At 42.4% G+C, this 12328-nt stretch overlaps 2 protein-coding genes across 4 annotated transcripts in view; one reads left to right on the forward strand and one right to left on the reverse strand.

Moving 5' to 3' along the window:
* Positions 1-11036, reverse strand: part of NIBAN1 (niban apoptosis regulator 1) — a 213365-nt gene extending 202329 nt beyond the window's left edge. Inside the window, exon 1 of the mRNA XM_038542292.1 lies at positions 10830-11036. Coding sequence (XP_038398220.1) covers positions 10830-10866 — 37 coding nt within the window. The 5' untranslated portion in view covers positions 10867-11036. The remainder of the gene's footprint in view (positions 1-10829) is intronic.
* RNF2 (ring finger protein 2) overlaps positions 10939-12328 on the forward strand; it is a 49133-nt gene continuing 47743 nt past the window's right edge. For 2 of the 3 annotated variants that reach the window (XM_038542295.1, XM_038542298.1), the window contains exon 1: positions 11341-11549. The gene's annotated coding sequence lies outside the window, so the exon portion shown is untranslated. Of the gene's footprint in view, positions 10958-11340; positions 11550-12328 lie in introns of those variants that run through there. The other variant, XM_038542297.1, reaches the window with a different exon arrangement.

The following is a 12328-nucleotide window of genomic DNA, read 5'->3' on the forward strand; positions in this document are numbered from 1 at the left end:
TTAAAAATCATACATTGTCATTTGTTTACATTTCAAGGAGGAGATCTAGTTTAGACATTTTATATTTGAGATCCCTAGTAGACATCCAAGTAGAGGGGCTGAACAGGGAGTTGGATTAAGTTTGGAGAGGTCTTTAACATTCCAGAAACTTTTAGAAATCTCTAAGTCTGGAAAAATTGAGGGTAGTTAACATACGGTTAGTACTTACAGCTACATTACTGAATAGGATCACCAAGAGGGAGGATGTAAATTAAGAAGGGAAAGAGTCCTAAGATTAAACTCTGAGACATTCCAAAACGTAGAGTGTGGGGTCATGACATGAAGCCAAAGTAAGAGACTGATCTGGAGAGGATCAGAGGTCAAACAAATTTGAACCAAGAGAAAGTCAATTATCCCATGTTCAGCTCTCATTGACTCTGGCTCTTGCTCACATCTATGTTGGGAGCTTTTTACAAATTCAGTATACTATTTGGATCTATCTCTAGTTTTCCTAATTAACTCTCTGCTTCTCACAACCCTTATTCGATACTCTGTTCTGTATGTGTCTTCAGATTGGGCCCACTGAAATCTTTAGGATCTAGAGTCAAGGTCAGGGCTGCCCTTTGGCCAGCCTCAGCTAACACCAGCCCTGTTGCACCTTGCCCTTATTCCTCACCTCACTTGTCATCCTCTCCTGGAAGAGACGGAAAGATAGCTCCTCTTGATGATTTGGCTTCAGACCTCCTGATTCAGCTTTCAGGTGGGTGTAATACACCTCTCCTCAAACTTACCCTGTGCCTCCCTTTCTTGGACTTCCTTCTTGCCTGTGTATTGTATTTTTGCTCCAGCTCCAGGCATTTGGCCACTTTAGAGAAACAACCTGTCTTTTTCAGTCAGTCTCTGACTCTATCTGCAGCTCCCCCCCCCGCCCGCACTCTACTCCGACTACAATGACAGGTGCTCTTGCTGTGACCCTCTGGGTCATCTGATCCGATCTAGAAGAAGGTCAAGTCTCTTAAACCCAGTCTAATATATTGCCTAAGCTTTTTACCATATGGTGATCTCAAATAGTCTAGAAAATAAAAATTCCCTGGAGAGAGAGAGAGAGTGTGTGTGTATGTATGTATATATATATATATATATATATATATATATATATATATGATGGAAAATTCAAATATTTGATTCCTAACCTACAACTTGTATTTGTTTCCAGTAATCACAAGCTAAATCAGCAGCAATTTCTGGAGGGAGTACTAGAAGTCTAATTAGCAAACAATACTTGATATTTCCCCTAGAGACTGTGGGATATAAATTAGGAGGAGAAGAATAGAATTCCAAGATAATTATATAGGTCCTAGAACTCTTTTAAAGGGTTGTTGCTATTTGAGGGTTCTGTAATCATTGGTTGGTCCCTGTTTAACCTAAATTCTTACTAAGTTGGGTCAGGTATGTTTAGGGGAGATCTAGTAATAAGACCAACTCCCTGATTTTCAAGGCCACTACACAACTAGATCTCCAGAAACAAAGAATTTCCAAGTTCTAGTTTTTCTATTTGCTTTGGCTGATGATGCCTGACCTTGAACAGCTTTTTTCTTGATCCCTGTCCTTCAGTTAATAATAGGTGGATATGTATAGAAATTTCACTCACGTTTATTAGATGTTTACTTTTTACATGCATCTTTACTGCTTTTATGATAAAATGCAATGTTTTATTCCAGTGCCCCCCTTAATCCCCATCACCCATTTAGACCATCCTCTGCCCATCTCCCTCCATCAAACCTCAGTTTGTTCTGTATTGTCAAGAATCTCTTATGGTTTGCTTCCCTCTCTTTCTCTTTTTCCCTTCCCTTATGTTCATCTGTTTTTTTTTTTCCCTTAAATTCCACATATGAGTTAAATCATATGGTATTTGTCTTTCTTTGACTCCTTATATTGCTTAGCATAATACACTCTAGCTCTATCCATGTCATTGCAAATGGCAAGATTTTATTCTTTTTGATGACTAATATTTCATCATGTGTATATGTGTGTATATGTATATACAATACACATATACACCACAAATACACATATACACACACATAATATACCACATCTTTTTTTTTTTTTTTTTTACCACATTTTCTTTATCCATTTGTCAGTTAATGGACATTTGGGCTCTTTCCATAGTTTGGCTATTGTTGATCATGCTGTTATAAACATTGAGGTGCATATTCCCCTTTGAATCTGTATTTTTTTAAGATTTTATTTCTTTATTCATGGGAGACAGAGAGAGAGAGAGAGACAGAGATATAGGCAGAGAGAGAAGCAAACTCCCTGTGGGGAGCCTGATATGGGTCTCAATTCCAGGATCCTGGGATCAGGGCCTGAGCCAAGGGCAGATGCTCAACCACTGAGCCACCCAGGCATCCCTGAATCTGTATTTTTGTATCCTTTGGGTAAATACCTAGTAGTGCAACTGCTGACTTGTATGGTAATTCTATTTTTAACCTTTTGGGGAACCTCCTACTGTTTCCAGAGTGGTTGTACCAGTTTGCATTCCCACCAACAGTGTGTAAGAGGGTTCCCCTTTCTCCACAACCTTGCCAACATCTGTTGTTTCCTGTGTTGTTAATTTTAGCCATTCTGACAAGTGTGTGGTGGTATCTCATCATGGTTTTGATTTTTATTTCTCTGATGATGAGTGATATTGAACAGTAGCTTTATCTCATTTTTTTAAGTTATATGATATAGTACTGTATAGAATACTAAAATTTATTTAATAAAAATATGACTTATATTCATATATTTACAAGCAATGTAAAAACATCCATATATATATATATATATATATATATATATATATATATTTCTTTGCACACTTGTATGAGTATTTCTGTAAGATACATTCCTAGAACTGGATTTTTTAGGCTGAAAGACACACACATTTCAAATTTTGAGATAGAACTACCAAATTGTCCTCTTAAAAAAGTTGTGTCATTTTTCATGCACATCGTTAATGTATGTAATATCTGTGTTCATAAACATAAACCAACAATTGGTATTATGATTGTTGGAACATGGTAGATAGAAAATTATACCTATTCAAATTTTCATTTTCTAAGTATTATTGTAATAGTTAAACACACTTGGTAAAATATACAAAGCAAGTATTTTTAGTGACTGCTTTTTAATTTTTTTTTTTTTTTTTTCATTTATTTATGATAGTCACACAGAGAGAGAGAGAGAGAGGCAGAGACATAGGCAGAGGAAGAAGCAGGCTCCATGCACCGGGAGCCTGACGTGGGATTCGATCCCGGGTCTCCAGGATCATGCCCTGGGCCAAAGGCAGGCGCTAAACCGCTGCGCCACCCAGGGATCCCAGTGACTGCTTTTTAAAAACTATAGTTATTTTCATTGCTTAAAGGCATAACAGATGTATCTTAGGAGCAAAGCATATGTATAGATATATAAATACCTATACATATACATATATATATACATATATATATATATATATATACATACACATACACAGGCATTAAAGTACTTGACACATCATTTTTTTTCCCACCCCCCACCCTTGACACATCAAATACACCCATTTACAGATGAGTGACATTGTGCCCTCATGCTACTTTCACTCTCATGGGTGGGTTGGGGGACATATTTGCATACAACTAATGTAGGCAAGTGCATGATGGAGAAAGATGTTAAATCTAGTTTGAGAACTAGTAAACTTTCAAGTTCCACTGGAATAATAGATTAATGGATAGCATGTTGAGTTTTTACTTTTGGTATGAAATATTAGTACGTTTTGACAGGACTCTTCAAAATAAACATCTGAATAGGGTTCTACTTGAAAGTCCACCAATAACAAATTTTCCTGTTGGCTGATATTCTTTGGGTGGGGGTAGCTGGAACAATATCATATGACATTCCTAACATGGGCTCTCCTGATCTAAGATTGTTTCTGGAGTATTCAATACCACAGATAGCAACCTAATTGGTTTTCTGTTCTTTTCCACCAACGAGCTCTGTATTTTCTGCATTTGTTATTAAAGATGGCTCTTTTCCTTTACCATGAATGGCATAGTGTCTACAGGTTATGCTTGATATCTTCTTGCGATGCAGTTTGTATTCACTATGTGTCAGGCCCCAAGCTAAAGGGGATAAGAATATGGCCAAGCCTAATTAAAGAGCAAGTCAGGAAATGAATAGGTTGGCAAATAGCTAAGAACTGGATCATGTGGAAAAAGGGACAGCTGTGTTGAGGTCAGGCCCACAGTCATCTTTTTTAAATTTTAGGAAAGGGTCAAACCAGGACAGCTAATGAATAAAGTCCAAGAGTGAAGACTAGAAGCTAAAGATGTGTAAATGTCAAGAAGTTAAGGAATTGAAACTACACTAAGAACATCAGTATTGTCTTAAAACAATTAATTAGAAGAGTGAGTGTTGGAGAGGGACACAACAGGGTAAGTTAAGTCATCCATATACCTTTAATAGGATACTATGACAAGAAGGTTCCTTTGTAGTCACCTCAATCCCACACTCCATATGTGACAGACTTCATAATTCTTAAGGGACAACAGTCAATTCTGATCTTAGAAGCATGGTCAGTGAAATTTATTTTAAAAATCAAAAAACTTTTGTATAGACTAAAATCCTTAGAAAATATCTCTTTCTATATGTAACACATAAAACCTTACTATTCTTAATGGGCACCTAGGTGGCTCAGACAGTTAAGTATCTGCCTTGGGTTCAGGTTATGATCCTAGGCTCCAGGGATCAAGCCCTACATCCTGCTCAGTGGGGAGCCTGTTTCTCCCTCTCCCTCCCTCTGCCTGTTGCTCCCCCTGCTTGTGCTCTCTCTCTTTGCCAAATAAATAAAATATTTTAAAAAATGAAAAAAAACCCATTATTCTAGGCTGACCAGAATGGTTTTCAGATTTACCTAAATTATAACTTACTTGAATGTCTTATTCAATGTATATTTTAATGGCTTTCTTCTGTAGAGTATAAAATGCTAATGACTCAGCAGATGGATGGATACTGCAGGGGTTTCCAGATCTTGATATAGTCTAAAATAAAACAAAATTTTCTTTGTATGGGTGGAAGTTGGCAGTTCTTTTAAATTCTTTACTAAAAACATTTCCAAGAAATATGTTAGATAAGGAATGTCTTTACCGTCCACTCTCTCATCCTACAAAAACCATTCTAGCACCATGCTTGCTTTCAGTGGGAAAAATTAAAATGTCCACCAAGGCAGTATGAGTAAGCTGTAATTTGACTTAGGTATTTTGCACTCTTCAACTGTACTTCCCCACATGGATCTTCCAGCCTTTTTTTTTTTTTTTTTCAGAGAAATTTCCATTTTAGTTCTGAATTTTAATCTTAATTATCTATTCCTTGTTCACTTCCAGGATGATTCTTAGTGTTCCTATATCAATGCCAAAGCACAAATCTCTTCCCTTGCAGTAAACATTTTGGAAAGGAAAAAAACTTCCAAAGTTTATTAGAATGGAATAAACATTTTTCATATTAGAAAGCTTAAGCCGGTAATTATTAAACCATACCTTAACTTACATCTGAAGTGGATATCACAATATTTCCCAGATATATGCTCCATTATTAACTACAAAGAAACAGTTGGCTATTTGTGTTGCATCAGAATGAAAACTTTTATTCATTCTTTTGACTTTTCAAAACATATGCTGGTTCATTATTTTAATAAAATGTACTAACAGATGTTAGGCAGAATGTGGCCACATCTGGGAGACATAAAATACTATTCCAAGTCTCCATAGGAGGGAAGTAGCAATATTGTTTAGTTCTCCCCAAAAGCCTAACTAGACCATCTCATTTAATCTGCTTAACTCCTTTAAGTTGAATAGTTAAGAGTAGCACCAATTATTTTGGTTGCCTTGAGAATAGAAAAAGGAAAGCTAAACTAAAACACCAAGGGAAATACCACAAAACGAAATGTACTATGCTGAAATACAAATAAAACTTCACTAAAGCCTGTGGCTAGGGCTATATTTTTTCAGCTGAAGAGGTTGTAAATCTTAAGTTGCTGGCTTCCTGAATCCACCTTGAATTATAGGTCTCTTTAGGCCTTTCTACAACGTCCCTACTTTAGTTGACCCTTTCAAAGAAAGCACAACACATCTACAAGATGACAAATAAAGATTTTGGTAGAAGATATATTTTGACAACAGTATATATATAGACAGCGATTAAGTCCCAAGCTATTTCTGTCTTCTAACCTAACTTTTAATTTTATTTTGTTTTCTTAAAGCAAGTTTTCTAAGAAAACAAAAACAAGACCTGCTGGTTTTCTGTCAATGGATCAGGTTTATACACTGTTGCACTGAACATCATCTCTAGCTTCTTAAAAATAGACCACACTGAGGATTGGAATAATACTAGTGTTGAGAGGAAGCTCTGGAGATGTTTGTCTTATATGCTGCTTACCCATTAGAAAGAAGAAAAATGCTGGAGTTCTATATGCAGCATAGAGTGGGAAAGTACATGTGGCACAAAGGAAAGTATCCCTGGATTTGAATTCAGATGACTTAGGTGTGAGCCTCAGCTCTGCCACTTATGAGCTCTATGTTTGCAAAAGCTAGTTAACCACAGAAGTCACATTTTCCTTGTCTATAAAGTAGGAATAATACGTTGGAGGACTGATCTGAAGATTTAGTGGACTAATAATTAATATAAATGCCCTATATAAACTGTGACACATATATAGCTTATCATTAACAGGCTGCTGGTGGCCTGCAATCTTCATTTCAGAAGAGCAGACAACAATTAGATATTTGGAGTATTGTTGAAAAGAAACCCATATGGTATATGCAGGCAGGTAAAAGGTTCCCATTTCAAACACACTGCCGGGGATCCCTGGGTGGCTCAGCAGTTTAGTGCCTGCTTTTGGTCCAGGGCGTCATCCTGGAGTCTTGGGATCGAGTCCCGCATCAGGCTTTCTGCATGGAGCCTGCTTCTCCCTCTGCCTGTGTCTCTGCCTCTCTCTGTCTCTCCTGAATAAATAAAATCTTTAAAAACAACAAACAAACACACTGCCTAAATAGGGAAAGATTCTATAAGGACTAACTACAACCTTAATAGAAATTTCTGCTTGTAAGTGATAAAAGTGAAGCAAACCAAGCTCATAGGTACTGCTCTATTTCATATACACATTGGGATCAGATTCCCAGTCTCTCATTTTCTTAACATCTATTTATTGAGCATCTATTAAATATGCCAAGCATCACACTAACCTCTAGGTATACACTTGTGGACAAGATTTTTGCTCCCAAGGAATTTATGTCCTACTCACATTAATATCTCAATTCCAAGAACTTGGCCAAGTGTTGGCACATAGTAGACGTTCAATAAAAGTTGCTTGAGCCAAACTAATCTAATTTTGTAGCATTACCATAGCAGAAAGTTGGTAAAGCTGTGAAATTTGTGATTAAAAATGATTTTTGTACTTAGTTAACCATGTGATTAATAGGGTACTACTTCTCAAGTTTTGAGAGAATGTAATCTTTTTTTTTATAGGTAAACTCTATCCCCAACATGGGGCTCAAACTGACAACCTCAAGATAAAGAGTTGCATGCATGATCCTCCAACTGAGCCAGCCAGCTGCCACAAAAATAATCTTTTTAACTAGAGTTCATGTAGTCATCTACCTATAGTATGATACTTGTATTATATAATGTTAACTTAACATTTCCTACTCAAAATATGATTTTTACTTCCAATTAGTACATTTAACATGGGAGCAGAGTATTAGAAGAATGTATTTTTAAGGGTAATATCCCTTAGGTCAGGTCAAAAAATTAGCAAAAGGAATGTAGGTTGGATATGTCAAGTCACTATAGACAGACTGATATTGATTTAATGTACAACTAAAACAAAGCAAAAGAAAATGGAAAGTCCATTCTATTTATATGATCAAGGTGAGATAGCTACAAAATGGTGGACCCTCTGTCAATCTGGTTCTTAGACTGGAAAAGAGGGACTCTGATCCTTATGAGGAAGCATAAACAAGCAATAAACTTCTGTTGTGTTAAGGCATGGAGATTTCGGAAATTTTATTACTATACTATAGGAAAATCTTTCCCGATTAATAGTCAGGGGAGGCCCATAGTACTTTCAATGCCAAGTTTCTGAGTAAGAGATAAAATAGGTAATATGAGTTCCATTAATTTGTCAGTAGTGTCTTTCATATTAAGGATGCTAGCCTGAGGTCTAGCTTTTTAATCACATTTAATCCAGATATCCCATAAGTTTTCCATTTTCCCACTAATTCTCCTGTGAATCTTTTTTAAGTACTATATTTAACTTTTATCCATAAAGTTCCTGTGCTTTCTACAAATGATCACTTTTTGCAACATCAATGGAATTTCTTAATCTAATCACACATCATTATCTTCACAGGCATAACTGGAGCAAAAGGTTCTGAATTATGAACACCCTTAATTGAACTGCACATGCAGTCGTCATGAATAAAGGAGGGATGGTTCTATAACTGCGCTATCTCTAGAAGGTGGACCTTTATAGGAAGGGAGAAGCAGCAGCACGCCCTCATTATAGTTCTTCCTTGACTTACAACAAGGCTATGTCCTGATAACCTGGCAGAAGTTGAACATATCCTAAGTCGAAATCCATTTAATACATCTAACTTGGGCGGCTGGGGGTGGGGGTGGGGGGGGTGGGGTGGGGGGCTCAGAGGTTTGGCGCCACCTTCAGCCCAGGGCATGATCCTGGAGACCGGGTATCGAGTCCCACTCTGGCTCCCTGCATGGAGCCTGCTTCTCCCTCTGTCTCTCTCTCTCTCTGTCTCTCTGTGTCTTTCATAAATAAATAAATAAAATATTTTAAAAAATAATACACCTAACTTACTGAACATAACAGCCTACCTTATATGTGCTCAGAACACAATAGCTACAGTTGGGCAAAATCCTCTAACACAAAGCCTATTTTGTAATAAAGGGAATAGCTCATATAATTGAATATTGTACTGAACGTGAAAATCAGAATGGCTGTATAAGGGTACAAAGTGGTTGTAAGTGTATCAGGTGTTTACCCTCCTGATCAAACAGCTGACTGTAAGGTGTGGCTCACTGCTGCTGCCCAGCATCACAAGAGTGTCCTACCACAGATAGGTAGTGCAGGAAAAGATCAAAATTCAAAATTTGAAGTACAGTTTCTACTGAATAGTATCACTTTCAACCACTGTTAAGTTGAAAAGTCATACATGTAATTTGGGGACTATCTGTATTTTGACTTTTTTTTTTTCATACTGGAGAAATAGCTTAACCTTGAAGGGTTTGTTTGTAGAATCTGAGAATTTCTTTTCTCTTCTTTTCTTTTTTCTTTTTTCTTTTTCTTTCTCTCTCTCTCTCTCTCTCTCTTTCTCTTTTTCAGTAGAACTCCAAGCTCGATGTGGGGCTGGAACTCGCCACTGTGAGATCAAGAGTCACATGTTCAATCCACTGAGCCAGCGTTCCCAAGAATTGTCATTTCTTATGTAAGGCTATAGATAGTAGATAAAAGTTTTCAAGTCACTGAAAAAGAATAATGCGGGATCCCTGGGTGGCGCCTGCCTTTGGCCCAGGGCGATCCTGGAGACCCAGATCGAGTCCCTCCTCGGGCTCCCTGCATGGAGCCTGCTTCTCCCTCTGCCTATGTCTCTGCCTCTCTCTCTGTGTGACTATCATGAATAAATAAATAAAATCTTTAAAAAAAAATAATGCTCTGCTTGTTTACTTTAATGGACCGTTAGGTAGGATATGTAATGTGTTGTCTTTAATATTTTAACACCTGTCCTCTTCCTTTCTACCCATCCAAAAACTATCCACCGCAGTACTACTCAAATCCTAGCTCCTCAGGAAATCTTCCTTCAACACACCAGCTGGAGTTGATCCTTTCCTTTTCCAAAATCCTATGTAGATTCATACCATTTATCTGGCATCGCTTGGAGAGTTTTAGAAAGTTCAAAAGCTGGAGAGGACCTAAGAATCATCCAACACAATCCTCTCATTTTGCAAATGAGGAAAATTAAGTCCAAAGAAGTTAGGCAATTTATTTAAGTCACATAGTTAGAGATTCATCGGAGGCTATAAACCTAGTTTGCCCAATTCCCAGGGTGGTCCAATTTCTTTATGCCACAAATGCCTTCCTATGTACTGTCTGATTTCGTTGGTCATCTTTTCAAGAGAACAGGACATCCCACCAACAGTATATACCTTGAGGTCAGGGAACTCTTCCTCTGTTACTACTTCTTCAGTTTGCCGCTTAACTTACACGCATTTTTACATATATATTTTTTTTTTTTTTGTAGACTAATTGGTTGCGTTTTGGGTCGTGATTACATCTATCTAATCTATCTTTTTTTTTTTTTAAGATTTTATTCATCTATTTATGAGAGAGAGAGAGAGGCAGAGGGAGAAGCAGGCTCCATGCAGGGAGCCCAACACAGGACTCGATCCTGGGACTTCAGAACCACGCTCTGGGCCGAAGGCAGATGCCAAACCGCTGAGCCACCAAGGGGTCCTCAGGGGTCCCTAACCTATCACTTTTTTTTTTTTTAAATTTATGATAGTCACACAGAGAGAGAGGCAGAGAGAGAAGCAGGCTCCATGCACCGGGAGCCCGACGTGGGATTCGATCCTGGGTCTCCAAGATCATGCCCCGGGCCAAAGGCAGGCGCCAAACCACTGCGCCACCCAGGGATCCCCCCATCACTTCTTACATTCTCAAGTTGAGAGGATGATACTGGAAGGGGCCGAGGAGACAGGAATAAAATAGCAAGGTATGCTGGCCAGTAAGGGCTGAGGAAAACCGTCAGAATACTTACAGACGTCCAACAATATACTTCTAGAACAGAAGGTCATTTTCCCTGGAATAACTGGATCTTGCGGGTTCCCTCGGCCGGGATGGTTAAGCGGGTGCCGGCCGAACGGGGAGGCAGGTGCCGAAGTTCAGGTGAAGTTCTAGAGCGGCCTGCCTGACGAGGATGTGCACCGGCTGCGGTGGGCGTAAGGCCGGGAGGCGGTCACCGAGAGCAGAACTCGCGGCCCGGGCCCCCCGCAGCCGGCCAGGGAGGCGTCCCGGGGGCACCCGGGCGGGGGCAGCAGAGCCCGAGCGGCCCCAGCGACGGCAACCGCGGCGGCGCCGTCGACATCCGGGCGTCGCCCGGGGGCCGCCGACCCCGCGGAGGGAGGGCGCCGGGGGGCGGGGCCGGCCGGCGGGGGGCGGGGCCGCTCGCGCCCTCCAGGCCGGCACGAGGCGGCGCGCCCTCCCCTCGCGCCGCGGGCCTCCCCGCGCCGTGCACGTCCCCGTCCCGCGCCTCCGCCCCCTCGCTCGCTCGCTCCTTCCCGCCCTCCCCGCAGCGCCGGCCGAGCCGGCTTCCCCTCAGTCTCTCATGAATATTGAGCGGCCCCTGTTGTATTTCCCGAGCTCCATTGCGGAAGCCGAGGCTCGCCATATTGTGCGGCGGCGCCGGCGGCCGCGGCGGCTTCTACCTGAGTCTCGGTCTGGCCGCGGCCGGCGGAGTCCCGGGCTGGGGCGGGAGCCGGTGAGTGGGGCCGGGCCGGGAGGCGAAGGGCGCGGGAGCTGCGGGCCGGGACGCGCGTCGGCTCGGCGGGGCTGCGGGCGGCTGACGGCGGCGCGGGCACCGGGGGTGTGTTGCCCGCGGCGGGGGGGGTGTGAGGGGAGATGGCGCCGCCGCCGCCGCCGCCGCCGCCGCCGCCGCCGCCCCCGCCCCCGGCCGCTCTCGGGGCGGCGATGGCGGGGGAGGCAGCGTCTCATTGTTCCCGTTTGTTTCTTGGAGGGTCTCGGCGGAAGTGGCGGGTCCGACCTGCGGAGGAGCCAGTGCGGGAAGCTCAGGGGTTGCATCCCTTCCTTGGTTGGGAACCCCTCGCCGTCGGCTCCTCAGCGCGGAGGCCGAGGCTGCGGAGCCGCCCCCCCGTCGTCGCCTGCGAGGCGAGGGCTCCCTCCCTGCGGCGCCCCTCAGGAGGCCGGCGGCGCGGAATGCGGGGTTTTTCCTCAGGGCTTCCCCGTCGCTGCCTCGGGGGTGTGCGTCTGCACCGTGGGGGTGGGGTAGGGGCGCTTTGTGCAGAAGGCCCCCTCCCCTCCCCCCGGCGGTGCTGGAGTCGGGGTTCGCGTTTGGAGGCGCCCCTCGGCGCCCCTCGGCGCCCGGGGTTCCGTGTGGGCTGCGGGGGGACCCCCTCCTGGCCGAGGCATTCCTGGAGTGCCGCCCGCCTGCCCGCGAGTATCTGTTGCTGCTTTCTGAAACCGCGAGGTTGCCCCGGCCGAGTCGTGGGGGGAGGGGGTGCCTTGGTTGGCTTCTTATGG

The sequence above is a fragment of the Canis lupus genome, chromosome 7, assembly GCF_011100685.1.
Source record: "Canis lupus familiaris isolate Mischka breed German Shepherd chromosome 7, alternate assembly UU_Cfam_GSD_1.0, whole genome shotgun sequence".
Taxonomy (NCBI): domain Eukaryota; kingdom Metazoa; phylum Chordata; class Mammalia; order Carnivora; family Canidae; genus Canis; species Canis lupus.